At 43.6% G+C, this 18,930-nt stretch overlaps 1 protein-coding gene across 2 annotated transcripts in view; it reads right to left on the reverse strand.

Annotated features, from left to right (window-relative positions):
• Window positions 1–1,097: 1,097 nt before the first annotated feature.
• Window positions 1,098–18,930, reverse strand: part of LOC115168177 (disintegrin and metalloproteinase domain-containing protein 19) — a 51,382-nt gene continuing 33,549 nt past the window's right edge. For both annotated transcript variants that reach the window (XM_029723212.1, XM_029723203.1), the window contains exons 7-22: window positions 17,671–17,736; window positions 16,612–16,683; window positions 15,143–15,309; window positions 14,840–14,924; window positions 14,482–14,621; window positions 13,626–13,803; window positions 13,425–13,514; window positions 8,149–8,344; window positions 7,675–7,783; window positions 7,336–7,549; window positions 6,752–6,829; window positions 5,387–5,495; window positions 3,524–3,662; window positions 3,229–3,370; window positions 2,405–3,066; window positions 1,098–2,208 (exon numbers count right to left, since the gene is read on the reverse strand). In XM_029723212.1, coding sequence (XP_029579072.1) covers window positions 2,178–2,208; window positions 2,405–3,066; window positions 3,229–3,370; window positions 3,524–3,662; window positions 5,387–5,495; window positions 6,752–6,829; window positions 7,336–7,549; window positions 7,675–7,783; window positions 8,149–8,344; window positions 13,425–13,514; window positions 13,626–13,803; window positions 14,482–14,621; window positions 14,840–14,924; window positions 15,143–15,309; window positions 16,612–16,683; window positions 17,671–17,736 — 2,478 coding nt within the window. In that variant the 3' untranslated portion in view covers window positions 1,098–2,177. The remainder of the gene's footprint in view (window positions 2,209–2,404; window positions 3,067–3,228; window positions 3,371–3,523; window positions 3,663–5,386; window positions 5,496–6,751; window positions 6,830–7,335; window positions 7,550–7,674; window positions 7,784–8,148; window positions 8,345–13,424; window positions 13,515–13,625; window positions 13,804–14,481; window positions 14,622–14,839; window positions 14,925–15,142; window positions 15,310–16,611; window positions 16,684–17,670; window positions 17,737–18,930) is intronic.

Below are 18,930 nucleotides of genomic sequence, written 5' to 3' on the forward strand. Positions count from 1 at the left end.
TTGTTCTTAACTGACTTGCCAAGTTAAATAAAATACAGACAGAGACATAGGGCTAGATTCCAGTGGAGGTTGCTGAGGAGAAAACGGAAACCATGTATTTGATACCATTTCTCTGATACTGCTCAAGCCATTACTATGAGCCCGTCCTCCCCAATTAAGATGCTACCAACCTCCTGTGCTAGATTTAATCCGTAGCGAGGAAGATCCTGCGTATTGCGTGATTTCAATTTCAAGGTCATTTCGATTGAGTCAACATATGCAGCGTTTAACGTGAATGCCGTCTCTGCAAACGTGGGAACATTGCCCTTAACTTTCAGTCCCGCTATAGTGTAGATCTTCCACGCTACGAATCTAGGCCCTATAGCTACTACCACCACCAGAACAATATTTATTATGTTTTGAATGTAATGCTAATTCATGCCAGTAGAGAGAAGTGATCTGAGGAAACTAAAGGCAGTTTATGTACGACAGGACTGCCATCTATAGGTCATTCTAGGATACTTCTGCAATCAATAGGTCATTCTAGGACACTACTGCAATCTATAGATCATTCTAGGACACTACTGCTATCTATAGATCATTCTAGGACACTACTGCAATCTATAGGTCATTCTAGGACACTACTGCAATCTATAGATCATTCTAGGACACTACTGCAATCTATAGATCATTCTAGGACACTACTGCAATCTATAGGTCATTCTAGGACTCTAATGCAATCTATAGATCATTCTAGGACACTACTGCAATCTATAGATCATTCTAGGACACTACTGCAATCTATAGGTCATTCTAGGACACTACTGCAATCTATAGGTCATTCTAGGACACTACTGCAATCTATAGATCATTCTAGGACACTACTGCAATCTATAGGTCATTCTAGGACACTACTGCAATCTATAGATCATTCTAGGACACTACTGCAATCTATAGGTCATTCTAGGACACTACTGCAATCTATAGGTCATTCTAGGACACTACTGCAATCTATAGATCATTCTAGGACACTTCCCATTCCATTTCTAACTACTGTAGTTTCTCACCAAGTGGAAAATGCAACATGTAGAGATAGAGTACTGTAGATCAGAATTCTCTTCTCGTAATCCTGTTTTTAAACAGTTTATTTAAAATCAAACTGAAGGCACACTGTTTGCATAGGTCCGAAGGTAGATGGTGAATTTCAACAATAAACCAAAGAAAAGCAGACTATTTTATATACATAGATTTTAGGGACCTGACTATAGCTAGGTTGATTCTGCTGTCCTATGCATCACATTTCAAAAGATAACATACTGGTATGTAGTTATATAGGAACAATTAACCTTCAAGGTGTACAAATCTACATTCATTCAGAAGACCTGAATTTAGCACCAAACACAACAAGAACTGTACAATATAAAAAATAAAAAACACAGTCATACCAAAACAATATATCATTTTCTAATAGTTACTGCAACATTTGAGATGTCTCCCGTCATAGGCATACACATGTTGTAATAACAACATGCATGTTTGTGTCTTTAAAATTCCAGCCTATCATTTATTCACATACTAGAAGCATTAAGCATCATTCTGCGCGTGGCGGTGTCGTAATATCAGATGTTCCCTTCAGACTCATGCTCCTGTACAAACCATATACAGTACATTGACTTTAAACACCAGTTTCTTTGCTCTGAAGCTTTGCAAATAAATACACCTGAAACAGCATATCAATACATGATACTGTTAACCCATGGTATAAGGTAGCATCCACAAGAACTAAATCAGTCGATAAAGTCCAGTCTTAAATATTACAAGTATACAGGACGCCTGGTTTCAAGTGATAAGGCGGGACATAGCCTGGCAGCTAGCCTAGTAGCCAGAGTCCTTTGTCTTTGTTGTTGGAATGAAATAAAAACACTGCGATGGGCCAACAGAGGAGGCTTCCCGGGACAGATCTGAAACGGAACCATATTCCCTATATAGTGTACTACTTTTAGGTTGCCATTTTGGACTGAGACCCTGTGTGTCCAACTGTGGCCCTCCTCTCTCCTTTCCCACAGTGTCATGTTCTTCATAAAGGCTGATGGACTTCTTTGGACACAGGTGGAAAAACATCCAGCTTACAGAGAGAGAAGAGATACCCAGTTAGATGTCCAGTAATCTCACTGAGCTCAGTGGTCCAGTGTCGGTCCTCATCTCCTCCCTGAGATCATGTTTTGGGATCTAGAAAAGAATGTGGAATGTCATGAAATAAAGTGAAAATAACAGATCTGTTGATAATTAAGCCTAACTTTTCTGTTGCTTTGGAATCTAAAACAGCAAATAAAGTCACAACTAGTGCACTATAAAGGAAAAAGGGTTCCATTTGGGACACAGCCTAACAAAAAATGTTGTGATGTTCTTGAGGTTCTGCACTTACCTGCTGGGTTTCTTCTGTCCACCAGGTGGCGCCAGATTGGACTTTCCTCTCTGTATCACATCTGATGATATTTGGGGTTTGGAGAGTGGGCAGGGGGGTGGGGGTCTGTTGGGGGGGTCAGGTCTGTGTGTGTGAGGTGTTGAGGGGGAGGACTGAGGGCAGGGGGGCAGGATGGCTGGATGAAGGACCTGGAGGGGTCCTTTTTGCTGGGCTAGGTGGCTGGGGATGGGAGGAGGTTTAGGCTTGGGCTGCGGCAGAGGCAGGAGAGAGGGTCGGGGCTTGGACTGGAGGGATGGCTGGGGCTGGGGGGAGGGTTGAGGCTTGGGCTGGAGAGAGTGTTGGGGCTTGGACTGGAGGGATGGCTGGGGCTGGGGGGAGGGTTGAGGCTTGGGCTGGAGAGAGTGTTGGGGCTTGGACTGAAGGGATGGCTGGGGCTTGGGCTGGGGGGAGGGTTGAGGCTGGGGCTGGACAGAGGGTTGGGGCTGGAAGGATGGTTGTGGCTTGGGCTGGGGGGAGGGTTGAGGCTGGGGCTGGAGAGAGGGTTGGGGCTGGGATAGAGCCTGTCTCTGCTGGGCTATGTAAGCAGGTATGGGAGGGGGTTTAATTGTGGGACAGAAGACAGGGTGCCTGGTGGAGGGGCTGGGGCAAGGTGTGGACTGACTCTGTGGAGGACAAACATAATCACTCACAGCATTACTGTCAGAACATTTACAAGTATTATTTTGTTATTTACCTGTCAAGAGTACCCTTTTTTAGCATTGACTGTACTGCACTGTACATAGAAAGTACTGTGGTGTAACAGGTGAATGAACAGATCCCCTCACCAGCCTGTCTGAGCCCTGTCTCTTCAGTAGGAAGGTTGGGTTGGCATGGCTGTTGGCAAGACTGTTGGCAAGGTGACCGTTGGCAGGACTGTTGGCTTGTAGATGTTTGGCTTCAGCAGGGACTGAACAACTGACTGGACAACTGAGGAGTCAAACACAGTGCTTTTCATTCTTGAAGTTCAATTTGAGATGTTGTTTCCTGTGCAATGTCTATGTTGCATATTTGCCTTGAATAAAATATGAAAAATCCAAACAGTTAAAGATGTGAAAACAACAGAAAGACTGAGTTACACACATTGTCTTGGGTGGTGAGACCGAGGTCTTGAGAGGAAAGTGTTTATGTAGTTTATGGCTGTAGCAGCACCACAGTCCCACAGCAGCCAATAGGACAAAGATAACCCAAGGGAGGAGCAACAGGACAGGACGTATACTGCCTATAAACACAAATAGCATAAACAACGGAGGTCAGAGCAAACCTGTAAGATATGACTTGAAAACCAACAATCAAATATATGTTGTCTTTTGCAGCACCACATCAGTTACAGTGGCAAGAAAAAGTATGGGAACCCTTTGGAATTAACTCCATTTCTGCATAAATTGGCCATAAAATTTGATCTGATCTTCATCTAAGTCACAACAATAGACAAACGCAGTGTGCTTAAACTAATAACACACAAATTAGTGTATTTTTCTTGTCTATATTGAATACATCATTTAAACATTCACAGTGTAGGTTGGAAAAAGTATGTGAACCCCTAGGTTAATGACTTCTCCAAAAGATAATTGGAGTCAGGAGTCAGCTAACCTAGAGTACAATCACTGAGACGAGATTGGAGATGTTGGTTAGAGCTGCCGTGCCTATAATAAACACTCACAAAATTTGAGTTGACTATTTACAAGAAGCATTGCCTGATGTGAACTATGCCTCGAACAAAAGAGATCTCTGAAGAACTAAGATTAAGAATTGTTGACTTGCATAAAGCTGGAAAGGGTTACAAAGGTATCTCTAAAAGCCTTGATGTTCATCAGTCCATGGTAAGACAAATTGTCTATAAATGGAGAAAGTTCAGCACTGTTGCTACTCTCCCTAGGAGTGGCCGTCCTGCAAAGATGACTGCAAGAGCACAGTGCAGAATGCTCAATGAGGTTAAGAAGAATCCTAGAGTATCAGCTAAAGACTTACAGAAATCTCTGGAACATGCTAACATCTCTGTTGACGAGTCTACGATACGTAAAACACTAAACAAGAATGGTGTTCATGGGAGGACACCATGGAAGAAGCAACTGCTGTCCAAAAAAAACATTGCTGCACGTCTGAAGTTCGCAAAAGAGCACCTGGGTGTTCCACAGCGCTACTGGCAAAATATTCTGTGGACAGATTCAACTAAAGTTGAGTTGTTTGGAAGGAACACACAACACTTTGTGTGGAGAAAAACCCCCCACATCAAAACCTAATCCCAACTGAAATGTATGCTGGAGGGGGCATCACGGTTTGGGCTGCTTTGCTGCCTCAGGGCCTGGAAAGATTGCTATCATCGACTGAAAAATCAATTCCCAAGTTTATCTAGAAATTTTGCAGGAGAATGTAAGGCTATCTGTCCGTCAATTTAAGCTCAACAGAAGTTTAGTGAGGCAACAGGACAACGACCCAAAACACAGACGTAAATCAACAACAGAATGGCTTCAGAAGAAAATACGGGTCCTGACCTCAACCCGATTGAGATGCTGTGGCATGACCTTATGAAACCGGTTCACACCAGAGATCCCAAGAATATTGCTGAACTGAAACAGTTCACCAATATTGTGCAGGTCTGATCCGCAAAGACAGAAAAGATTTGGTTGAGGTTATTGCTGCCAAAGGAGGGTCAATCAGTTATTAAATCCAAAGGTTCACATACTTTTTCCACCCTGCACTGTGAATGTTTACATGATGTGTTCAATAAAGACATGAAAATGTATAATTTCTTGTGTGTTATTAGTTTAAGCAGACTGTGTCTATTGTTGTGACTTAAATGAAGATCAGATCACATTTTATGACCAAATTAAGCAGAAATCCAAAGGGTTCACATAGTTTTTCTTGCCACTGTATTAGATTTAATTGACTGACTGACTGACTGAATCATTATTTGAGTGACTTGTTGGTTGATTGATAACATACTGTGGTTAATGACAGGGCCACTGTCGACACTCCCTCCTGTCCCCTCCTGGTCACACAGGGGAGGGGCCCAGCCTGAGTCACAGTGGCAGTGGTGATTGTTGTTACACAGCTAGAGAAAGAGAAAGAGAGAGAGGGAGAGCGCAAGAGAGAGACAGAGAGAGGGAGAGAGAGAAGTAGTGGTTGTTATACACACAGAGAGAGAGAGAGAGAGAGGAGGAGGAGAGATAAGTAGTGGTTGTTGTTACAGAGAGAGAGAGAAGAAGAGATAAGTAGTGGTTGTTGTTACAGAGAGAGAAGAAGAAGAGATAAGTAGTGGTTGTTGTTACAGAGAGAGAGAGAAGAAGAGATAAGTAGTGGTTGTTGTTACAGAGAGAGAAGAAGAAGAGATAAGTAGTGGTTGTTGTTACAGAGAGAGAGAGAAGAAGAGATAAGTAGTGGTTGTTGTTACAGAGAGAGAAGAAGAAGAGATAAGTAGTGGTTGTTGTTACAGAGAGAGAAGAAGAAGAAGAGATAAGTAGTGGTTGTTGTTACAGAGAGAGAAGAAGAAGAGAGAAGTAGTGGTTGTTGTTACAGAGAGAGAAGAAGAAGAAGAGATAAGTAGTGGTTGTTGTTACAGAGAGAGAAGAAGAAGAGATAAGTAGTGGTTGTTGTTACAGAGAGAGAAGAAGAAGAAGAGATAAGTAGTGGTTGTTGTTACAGAGAGAGAAGAAGAAGAGATAAGTAGTGGTTGTTGTTACAGAGAGAGAAGAAGAAGAGATAAGTAGTGATTGTTGTTACAGAGAGAGAAGAAGAAGAAGAGATAAGTAGTGGTTGTTGTTACAGAGAGAGAAGAAGAAGAGATAAGTAGTGGTTGTTGTTACAGAGAGAGAAGAAGAAGAGATAAGTAGTGGTTGTTGTTACAGAGAGAGAAGAAGAAGAGATAAGTAGTGGTTGTTGTTACAGAGAGAGAAGAAGAAGAAGAGATAAGTAGTGGTTGTTGTTACAGAGAGAGAAGAAGAAGAGAGAAGTAGTGGTTGTTGTTACAGAGAGAGAAGAAGAAGAGATAAGTAGTGGTTGTTGTTACAGAGAGAGAAGAAGAAGAGATAAGTAGTGGTTGTTGTTACAGAGAGAGAGAGAAGAAGAGATAAGTAGTGGTTGTTGTTACAGAGAGAGGAGGAAACCACAACACGGTTTCAACACTAACAACCTGTCAATATTCCTCCTACTCTATATAATGTGTTATAACAGCTTTATTAAACCCCTACATCCATAACCTCAGACCCAACATGTTCTCCTCCTTTATTCTGCAGTAGCCCATACGTCTAACTACTCCTCCCACATCCCTCCCATACCCTTCCCCTATCACACATCCAGCCCCTCCCATACCCCATGGCCGTGGCACTTGGCATTGCACTCATCCGCTCTCAGGAAAGACGCGTTGCGGCACTCTCCTCCGAAACAGATCTGTTACAGAGAGAGAGAGAAGGAGAAGGAGGGATGGAGAGGGATGAGTGAGAGAGAGAGGAGAGGGATGAGAGAGAGAGAGATAATCATTATCATAAGTAGATAGTCCAGTCCATCCTGCCACAACAGAGAGCTCTTAGAGGACTAAAATAGAGACACACTGACAGAACATGTGCAGGAGACAAACACAGGAAAGAATACATCTCCCACCTGCAGGAGGAGGAGACAAACACAGGAAAGAATACATCTCCAATCTGCAGGAGGAGGAGACAAACACAGGAAAGAATACATCTCCCACCTGCAGGAGGAGGAGACAAACACAGGAAAGAATACATCTCCCATCTGCAGGAGGAGACAAACACAGGAAAGAATACATCTCCCACCTGCAGGAGGAGGAGACAAACACAGGAAAGAATACATCTCCCTGGACAGAACTGCAAACGCAGTATAGAGCCCAGAGACACACACACAACCCACACCCGTCCCTTCTCCTCTCCCCTCCTCACCGAGTCCTCTCCACACTTAGTCCCGGTCATGACCAGTCCTGGGTCCAGTGTGTCCCCCTGTTCCTCGTCCCCCTGGCCTTGTCGGTAAACGTGTGTCCCCCTACAGAGGATCTTCCCGTTACCCACTCGGACCGTGGTGTCGATGGGAACAGCGTTAGTCTCCAGGGGCTTGGAGGCTGAACTCACACACTGAATCTTACCACATCTAGCATCCCTGAAACAGCAGAAAGGTCACATGGGTTCGTATATGTAGGGATGGAAGATAAATAAAAGGTTAAATGGAAGTTGAAGGAACACATGTATTTGGTGCCAACGTTTGGTAAATGTGTGTCTCCTCACCTGTCTCTGCATCCTCTGTATTTACCCAGCATGTCTTTGCCACAGTTTCCAAAGGAGTCTCCTGCCTCGTTCACCTTCTTAAAGCACAGGTCTGGAGCAGCACGGCCATCTAAACAGGATAAAACACAGTGTTATATCACCTCCTGCTAGCAGACAGATGTTCCTGTGGTCAGTTAAAGCCTGTCCTGTGAAGATCTCTGATTATGAAAACAGAAACGACACCAAACAGAAAGCCCAGTAACAAGCCCTAATCCTTCTCCCTTCGAACCAATCTGAAGGACCCAGATAGATTGGAGCAATATTTTGGAAGCCGCAGACACCAACGTGGGGCTAGGGACTGGTTTTGGACCAAACAATGGATTTCAATAAGGGAGCGTTAAATTGAAAAGTGCTGTAAAACCAATCCATTACTTTATAACAGGATGCAATAACACGTCTACTATCTCCGCCCTAGAGTGATTGACAGGTACTAACCCCGCCCCCAGAGTGATTGACACTGCTGCTCCAGGGTGAGACACATGCCGGTGTAGCAGTAGGCCCGCCCCCCGGCACAGGAAGTACCATCCACCAAGTATAAGTTAGAAGGACAAGACTCCGCCTTCCCATCACAGTACTCGGGTAGGTCACATGACCCGGATGGAGTACGACACAACACACCTGGACTCTTCAACTAGAGAGAGAGAGAGAGAGAGCGAGAGAGAGAGAGAGATTGGAGGAAGAGAGAAAGAGAGAAAGAGAGAGAAAGAGAGAGATTGGAGGAAGAGAGAGAGGGAGAGAGAGAGATTGGAGGAAAAGAAAGGGAGAGAGATTGGAGGAAGAGACAGCGAGAGATCAATTACAAATCTTAGAATCAGCTATTAAAGAGTATCAGAACCCACTGGATTCTCCAATTAAATTGAATGAACTACAGGACAAAATACACAACCTCCAACCCAAAAAGGCCTGTGGTGTTGCACCTAGATCTTCTGCACAGATTCTGTCAGACCTGGGCCCTGACAGTAAATCTCAGTAAGACCAAAATAATGGTGTTCCAAAAAAGGTCTGGTCGTCAGGACCACAAATACAAATTCCATCTAGACACTGTTGCCCTAAAGCACACAAAAAACTATACATACCTCGGCCTAAACATCAGCTCCACAGGTAACTTCCACAAGCTGTGAACGATCTGAGAAACAAGGCAAGAAGAGCCTTCTATGCCATCAAAAGGAACATAAAATTCAACATACCAATTAGGATCTGGCTAAAAATACTTAAATCAGTTATAGAACCCAATTTCCTTATGGTTGTGAGGTCTGGGCTCTGCTCCCCAAACAAGAATTCGCAACATGGGAAAAACACCAAATTGAGACTCTGCATGCAGAATTCTCCAAAATATCCTCAATGTAAAACGTAAAACACCAAATAATGCATGCAGAGCAGAATTAGGCCAATATACGCTAATTATCAAAATACATAAAAGAGCCGTTGAATTCTACAACACCCTAAAAGGAAGCGATTCCCAAACCTTCCATAACAAAGCCATCACCTACAGAGAGATGAACCTGGAGAAGAGTCCCCTAAACAAGCTGGTCCTGGGGCTCTGTTCACAAACACAAACAGACCCCAGCTGAACATTGTATGCTGGAAAACACTTGGCTTGTTATTTTTGATTAAAACAAAACCGCTATTCGTTGAATACCAATACCGAATTTGTTTTTGCGTGGATTCCGCGATGTGTTTAGCGTTTAGCGTTTAACAGCTAGGACTGCTATTTATTGTCCCGGAATCCCGCTTAACAGACAGGTTGACAGAGAAGCTAAGCTGCTAGCCATCAAGCTAATGAAGTTGGTACCAGCTCTCTTTGTCTGGAGAAATAAATGAACTGTTCCAGCACTGTAGGAGATGTATCTACTACGCTTTGTTTCGGGACAAACCGGATAACTTGGAGTTCCAATGCGGCAATTGTTTACTTGCCGAGGACTATAGGCTTGAGGTGGCTTCCTTGATCACGCAGGTCGCCAGCCTACATAAGAATTTTCTACGCCAGTGGCTGGACGGCGTTCACGCTTGTTGGATGCATCTCCGCCTGGTCGTTTGTCCTTATCCGACTGGCCGGTGTTGCCCGGAGACCCCCCATCTGATAGCGGAGTTGAAGGAGCACAGCAAGAGGAGCAAGGCAATCAACGATGGTGGCATGTCTCGAGTCGTGGAAGCCGAAGACAGGCCTCCCGCAAAACAGTCTACACTCCCAACGAGAGGGAGCGGATACAAATAGTTTTGCCATCCTGGAGCCAGATCTTCCTGCACCTTCTTCGCTGGGGGTTGCGCCTACTACTACGATTTCGAAGTCGAAGTCGGCAACCTTCCGTCCCTGCTCTGGATCGAGCGGGGCTGCTCCATCTGTCGGAGGCCTGCACCAGGCGCCGGGAGCAATGGGATCACGTTATCCTGCCTCTCGTCCATCCATAAAAGGTTCTCAGAATCCTGTGAAGTGCGGGAATGAGTGAGCAGATTTCCTTGACCTTCTCGCCAGCCGTGATTTTGGGCAGCTCCATGGTAAGAAACGTGACCATTCCTGGTGCAAAAACTATGTCCTATACCGGAGCTCGAGTAAATGACATTACTAAGCTGCTCCTGAATGTACTATATCAGGACATAGAAATCGATTCTATCGTAGTCCATGTGGGTTTTAATGACATGATGAAGGGCAGCTCTGAACAGTTAAAACTGGATTTTAAAGAGCTGATTGACTCTCTACTAGACAGTAACAAAAGACCCATCATATCTGGCCCTGTGCCCTCTCTGAATCGTGGCAGTGAACCCTTCAGCAGGATTTTTTCTCTTCACAACTGGCTACGTGACTATTGCAGCTCAATGGGTGTAACTTTCCGATACCTTTTGGAAACAAAACATGTTTTATAAGGAGGATGGGATCCACCCAAATCATTTAGGTTCCTGGATCCTTTCACAGCATTATAAGGCTGCGTTGAGACAATGACTTATCAATGACCCAAGTTCAGCTCAGTTAATCCCTACCATTGTGACGCAGAGATGTCATAATGCTTCAGCAAATGTACATTACACCAGGGGCATTAGTAGACACAATGTAAGTAACCTAATTTATGTCCCTCTAACAAATCTACTTCTGCTAAGCTTCCCAGTAAAGCAATAAAAACAAGTAAGCATCCCAGAAGAAAAGTGCTAAAAATAGCCGACGTTAACATATGGAGCTGAAGAAACAAGGTTCAAGAAATCAATAAATTGCTAGTAACAGATAACTTTCCTTTTCATATTTCATATTCATATCTCTGAAACTCACTTAGATAATACCTTTGATGATACAGTGCTAGCAATAAACAGTTATAACATTTATAGAAAATATAGAAATGCCAATGGTGGAGGTGTTTCTGTTTATATTCAGAACCACATTCCTGTAAAGCTTAGGAGGATATCATGTTAAACGCTGTTGAAGTAATATGGCTACAAGTTCATCTGTCTCACCTAAAGCCCATTCTTGTGGGAAGCTACTATAGACCACCAAGCCCTAACAGTCAGTATCTGGATAACATGTGAAATGCTTGATAATGTATGTTATATTAACAGAGAGGTATATTTTCTGGGTGATTTAAATATTGACTGGCTTTCATCAAGCTGCCCACTCAAGAAAAAGCTTGCTTCAGGTTATCAGTCAACCTACCAGGGTAGTTACAAACAGCACAGGAATGAAATCAACATGTATTGATCACATCTTTACTAATGCCACATACATTTTCTTGAAAGCAGTATCCAGATCCATCGGATGTAGTGACCACAATATAGTAGCCATATCTAGGAAAACCAAAGTTCCAAAGGCTGGGCCTAATATAGCATATAAGAGGTCACACAATAAGTTTTGTAGCGATTTCTACGTTGTTGATGTAAAGAATATTTGTTGGTCCATGGTGTGTAATGAGAAGCAACCAGACGCTGCACTTGACACATTTATGAAATTGCTTATTTCAGTTACTAATAAGCATGCACCCATTAAGACTGCATAACTGTAAAAACTGTTAAATCCCTGTGGACTGATGAGGAATTGAAAAATTGCCTCTCCAACATAATCCAGGTAGAATCAGGAATTCCCCAGGGCAGCTGTCTAGGCCCATTACCTTTTTCAATCTTTACTAATAACATGCCACTGGCTTTGAGTAAAGCCATTGTGTCTATCTATGCGGATGACTCAACACTACAAACGTCAGCTACTACAGCGACTGAAATGACTGCAACACTAAACAAAGAGCTGCAGCTAGTTTCAGAGTGGGTGGCAAGGAATAAGTTAGTCCTATATATTTCTAAAACTAAAAGCATTGTATTTGGGACAAATCATTCAGTTAACCCTAAACCTCAACTAAATCTCATAATAAATAATGTGGAAATTGAGCAAGTTGATGTGACTAAAGTGCTTGGAGTAACCCTGGATTGTAAACTGGCATAGTCAAAACATATTGATACAACAGTGGCTAAGACGGGGAGAAGTATGTCAAGGCAGCAGCTAATGGGGATCCATAATAAATACAAATACAACTACAGAGCTCCAGGACAGCAACACAATTAGACACAACCAAATCATGAGAAAACAAAAAGATAATTACTTGACACATTGGAAAGAATTACCAAAAAAACTGAGCAAACTAAAATTCTATTTGACCCAAAATCAAGGAAAGCTTTGACTATGTACAGAGCATTGACTATGTACAGAGCATAGTCTTGCTATTGAGAGAGGCAGCCATAGGCAGACCTGGCTCTCTCACACTGCAGACCTGGCTCTCTCATACTGCCCACAAAATGAGGTGGAAACTGAGCTGCACTTCCTAACCTCCTGCCAAATGCATGACCATATTACAGACCCATATTTCCTTCAGATTACACAGATCCACAAAGAATTCGAAAACAAACCCGATTTTGATAAACTCACATATCTATTGGGTCAAATACCACAGTGTACCATCACAGCAGTAAGATTTGTGACCTGCTGCCACAAGAAAAGGGCAACCAGTGAAGAACAAACACCATTGTAAACACAACCCATATTTATTTATTTTCCCTTATTAAAGTAGTTGAATTATTTGAACATCGTTACAACACTGTATGTAGACATAATAGGACATGTAAAATGTCTTTATTCTTTTGAGACTTGTGTAACATTTAATGTTATTTTTTTATTGTTTATTTTACTTTATTTTACTATCTATTTCACTTGCTTTGGCATTGTAAACATATGTTTCCCAATGTCAATAAAGCCCTTTGAATTGAATTGAGTGGGGGAGAGAGAGAGCGAGAGGACGACCAGAAAGAGAGATAGAGGACAGTGTGGACTATTGCACGACACAACACATCTGGACTCTTCAATGAGAGAGAGAGAGAGAGAGAGAGAGAGAGGCAGAGAGAGAGAGAGACAGACAGAGAGAGACAGACAGACAGACAGAGAGAGAGAGAGAGACAGAGAGAGAGAGACAGAGAGAGAGAGACAGAGAGAGAGAGAGAGAGAGACAGAGAGAAAGAGAGAGAGAGAGACAGAGAGGGAGACAGAGAGACAGAGAGGGAGACAGAGACAGACAGAGAGAGAGAGAGAGAGAGAGAGAGACAGACAGACAGAGAGAGAGAGAGACAGAGAGAGAGAGAGAGAGAGAGAGAGAGACAGAGAGGGAGACAGAGACAGACATAGATAGAGATAGAGAGAGAGAGAGAGAGAGAGAGAGAGAGACAGCGAGAGAGAGGACAGTGTACAGTACCTTACAGTTGTGACAGCAGACTCCGTGGGAACACTCTGCTCCAGCCTTCAGAGTACAGTTGTTGGCATTACAGCAGGGACTGGAACACTCCTGCAGAGAGGATGAATGATCAGTATACACACACACACACACACACACACACACACACACACACACACACACACACACACACACACACACACACACCCCTTCCCCCCTCACCTCCTCATCTCCACAGTCACACTCCTCTCCATCCTCCAGGTACCCGTTCCCACAGCGCTGCCCACCATGCATGGCTCTGGTGTTGGGGAGGTTGAACAGACACTTCCCCCCTCCGGAGCTCAGATACCTGCTCAGCTCCCGCTGGTTACAGCCATTAAACACACGCGGGAATGGGTGGCTGCGACACACACCAGGGGTGTATTCGGTAAGGTGCAACCATGCCAACATTACAGATAAAACATGCCATGAATAGACTTTCCTTCTACTCTACACGTCAGAGAAGAAAGTATGTTCTATGTAATATATTTCCATACAGACATTAATATTCCACAACATTTTGCTCAGCTGAACATGTCCCAGGACTGTCTTTTACAACGCAGGATCAATCATTATATCATTATGTAGGAGGTGCGTACTGGCGGCAGAGAAGCCAGGCGCAGGAGAGCAAAAACTGATTTACAATGGTGCCGTTTAATAAATAAAACCACCGTAAACAGAACAATAAATTAATGGGTAAACAAAACCCGTTACACACCAGCATAACGTGCACAAGCACTACAATAAACAATACCGGACATGGACATGGGGGGGGAACAGAGGCTTAAATACACAACATGTAATGATGGAATTGAAACCAGGTGTGTGGGAAGACAAGACAAAACAAATGGAAAATGAAAGGTGGAGCGGCGATGGCTAGAAGACCGGTGACGTCGACCGCAGAACAAGGAGAGGGACCGACTTCGGAGGAAGTCATGACACATTAGTTATTTAACCTTTATTCATACAGGTTTTTTGTCATTGAGATAAAGTCCCTTTAATAGAAAAATAGATTTTCAACATTGATAGATTCTCTCACCCAGTGGCAGCAGCCATGATGCAGCCTCCATCATCAGCCTTGGCCTGGCAGCACTCAGGGCTGTCGTGGCTCATGCCAAAGTTATGCCCCATCTCGTGGGCCATGGTCGCTGCCACGCCCACAGCACTGTCAGAGTGGTCCTGCAGGGGGGTAGAGGTCAGGGAGTAGAGGTCAATGGTTAGGGGTAGATTCCCGTATTGAAAGTCAAAGGGACATACATCTCATGTTAGCTTGGTTCTAGATCTATGTGTGCTATTACAAATACATCACAACTTTATTACAACTTTAGAGAAATCTTTACTGGGCTGCTATTGGCTATGGACAAATCTCAAACGACAGAGTTCTGTTGTAGTCTTACTGAGTTGACTCCCCCTGACTGGTACTCTGAGCACATGGCTCTGAGAGGGGCCAGCCCAATGGTGGTGCCCTGAAACGCCACGCCCCTGGGGAAACAAAATAACACAGCTTTGTAGTTCCACTGAACGGTCTTAATGGAAGGAAGAGAGATGGATTAAGGATGGATGGATTAGGATGGATGGATTAGGATGGATGGATTAAGGATGGATGGATCAAAGGAGAGTGCAGTAAGGAGTGTGTGTCACACTAACGTGAAGAGTTGAGCGTTGTCGTTAGGTGGTGTGTGTGTGTGTGTCACACTAACGTGATGAGTTGAGCGTTGTCATTAGGTAGTGTGTGTAGCTGTTTGCGTCTCCAAGCCAGGAAAGCTCCCAGGGTACTGTAGGGGTTACCAGACACACTGATCCTGTCCTGGTCAGACCACACCTCCAGACCGATCACTGCCACACGAATACTTAGAGACTTGTAGTACTGCACAAACACACACACACACACACACACACACACACACACACACACACACACACACACACACACACACACACACACACACACACACACACACACACACACACACACACCCCAAAGATAATTTGACTAACATAGAAGTACATTATAGTTGTTAATTATGTTCAGTGAGAATACAGTAGTGAACGTGTGTGTGTGTGCAGGGGTTAAATTGGGCCGGGTCCCGCCGGGTACAAGACCCGGCACCTATGATCCAAATGAGAGCCAGACGGAGCTGAGACCCGGTAACTATGGTTATTTGAATTATCTAATGAAAAATTGTTGCCCACATTTACATTTTCCACAGCCAACAACACGAGTAAACAGCAGCTAAATCAGACAATCCCATAGTAGAATAGTTGACCTATTCAATTGTTCAATCTGTCGCATTCTATGAGAGAAAATAATATTCCTCTCGAGGCTCTTTCAAATTGCGATTGCTACACAGGGAGATAAATATGCTTGCCCAGTCATTGTACAACATTCTTTATGCAGTCCTGATAAAACACACCTTTGAAATCAATTCTGATGGCCACTGAGCTTTCTAGTGTTATCAGGCTATACTTAATTCTCAAATCCAAGAAATTAGTAGGCCTAAAATGCACAATTTTAGAACCAGTGTGTTTAGAACCAGTGTTTAGAACCAGAGTGTTTAGAATCAGAATGTTTAGAACCAGAATGTTTAGAACCAGAGTGTTTAGAACCAGAATGTTTAGAACCAGAGTGTTCAGAACCAGAGTGTTTAGAACCAGAGTGTTTCACACCTGCATGGTTTATGCGCGTTAGCGCTCGCCATTTGGGCCAGTGGCGTTGAAGGTATAGGGAAGACCGGGGTTAAATGTTACAGGGATCAGGTGTAACACATTACATTATATTCACAGTACATGATCTTTGGATGGCTGAGTGGCAGTGGAAAATGTTTTGTTGTTGTTGGGACATTCAAGTCAGTAATATGTTTCTCACTAGCCTAATGTTTACACTTTAAAGTTTGTGATCTAGCCTGCCTGATAATATGGACCTATATGTTATTGGGCTCATTTTGGGGGGAAATTGTATTTCATGCAATTTTTTCTCCATTCATTTTGCAGTAGAATGTCCTTATAAAGGTCATCAGACCTGACCTTCTCACAGTCCTCCTACCCCTCAAAATGGTAGTATGCTGTGATATGTGCCTTTTGTCACTATTATATTGTTTAGGTGTACTCTATCTCCACCTGGACACGCCCCGAACTAATCCCAAATGAACCGTGTGTGGGCTTTTCTCACCTTGTCTACGTAGTTAGCCACCTCCAGCAGTTTCCTTTTCGTCCTATTTAAGTCCCCGCCATGCTTCTGAAACTACACAGACACACGCACACACAGTTACTGCCATGCTTGTACAATTTCACACAGGATGTGAGTCAGGGCAGCAGGATGACCTCAACCAATCAGACACATCAAACAGCAATGAAGGATATTAGAACAGACCCTGTTAGATCTCATTAGAACAGACCCTGTTAGATCTCATTAGAACAGACCCTGTTAGATCTCATTAGAACAGACCCTGTTAGATCTCATTAGAACAGACCCTGTTAGATCTCACTAGAACAGACCCTGTTAGATCTCATTAGAACAGACCCTGTTAGATCTCATTAGAACAGACCCTGTTAGATCTCATTAGAACAGACCCTGTTAGATCTCATTAGAACAGACCCTGTTAGATCTCACTAGAACAGACCCTGTTAGATCTCATTAGAACAGACCCTGTTAGATCTCATTAGAACAGACCCTGTTAGATCTCATTAGAACAGACCCTGTTAGATCTCATTAGAACAGACCCTGTTAGATCTCATTAGAACAGACCCTGTTAGATCTCATTAGAACAGACCCTGTTAGATCTCATTAGAACAGACCCTGTTAGATCTCATTAGAACAGACCCTGTTAGATCTCATTAGAACAGACCCTGTTAGATCTCATTAGAACAGACCCTGTTAGATCTCACTAGAACAGACCCTGTTAGATCTCATTAGAACAGACCCTGTTAGATCTCATTAGAACAGACCCTGTTAGATCTCATTAGAACAGACCCTGTTAGATCTCATTAGAACAGACCCTGTTAGATCTCATTAGGGGGAGTGGGGAGGATGTGGTTGAAGTATGACAGTAGAGAGATGAAGGGATGGGGGAGATGTAACAGAGTGATGGATGGTCTCTAGTTCAGTCTTTCCTTGGAGTATGAGTCACAGGTCAGAAGAGGTGATGGAGGTCATGCATCCTTTCTACCCACTCACCGATACAACTGACTAACTGGAATAAATGGCCATGTAAAATGTCTGGCCTCTTACCTCAGCATGGTCAGCTACCAGCAGCAGCTCTACATACTTCATACTCTGGCCCACGTCTCTACGCTCCTGGAGAAATATCAGGACATAGTAGAGAAGTTCATTGCCAACTATTACAGTGCATTATTACTTATTATGAGCGCACGCCACACACATGTACAGTGGGGGAAAAAAGAATTTGATCCCCTGCTGATTTTCTACATTTGCCCACTGATAAAGAAAGGATCAGTCTATAATTTTAATAGTAGGTTTATTTGAACAGTGAGAGACAGAATAACAACAAAAATATCCAGAAAAACGCATGTCAAAAATGTTATAAATTGATTTGCATTTTAATGAGGGAAATAAGTATTTGACCCCCTCTCAATCAGAAAGATTTCTAGCTCCCAGGTATCTTTAATACAGGTAACGAGCTGAGATTAGGAGCACAATCTTAAAGGGAGTGCTCCTAATATCAGCTTGTTACCTGTATAAAAGACACCTGTCCACAGAAGCAATCAATCAATCAGATTCCAAACTCTCCACCATGGCCAAGACCAAAGAGCTCTCCAATGATGTCAGGGACAAGATTGTAGACCTACACAAGGCTGGAATGGGCTACAAGACCATCTCCAAGCAGCTTGGTGAGAAGGTGACAACAGTTGGTGCGATTATTCGCAAATGGAAGAAACACAAAAGAACTGTCAATATCCCTCGGCCTGGGGCTCCATGCAAGATCTCACCTCGTGGGGTTGCAATGATCATGAGAACGGTGAGGAATCAGCCCAGAACTACACGGGAGGACCTTGTCAATGATCTCAAGGCAGCTGGGACCATAGTCACCAAGAAAATAATTGGTAACACACTACGCCGTGAAGGACTGAAATCCTGCAGCGCCGCAAGGTCCCCCTGCTCAAGAATACATATACATGCCCGTCTAAAGTTTGCCAATGAACATCTGAATGATTCAGAGGACAACTGGTGAAAGTGTTGTGGTCAGATGAGACCAAAATGGAGCTCTTTGGCATCAACTCAACTCGCCGTGTTTGGAGGAGGAGGAATGCTGCCTATGACCCCAAGAACACCATCTCCACCGTCAAACATGGAGGTGGAAACATTATGCTTTGGGGGTGTTTTTCTGCTAAGGGGACAGGACAACTTCACCGCATCATTTGACGGGGCCATGTACCGTCAAATCTTGGGTGAGAACCTCCTTCCCTCAGCCAGGGCATTGAAAATGGGTCGTGGATGGTGTATTCCAGCATGACATTGACCCAAAACACA

The sequence above is a fragment of the Salmo trutta genome, chromosome 3 (genome assembly GCF_901001165.1).
Source record: "Salmo trutta chromosome 3, fSalTru1.1, whole genome shotgun sequence".
Lineage (NCBI taxonomy): Eukaryota > Metazoa > Chordata > Actinopteri > Salmoniformes > Salmonidae > Salmo > Salmo trutta.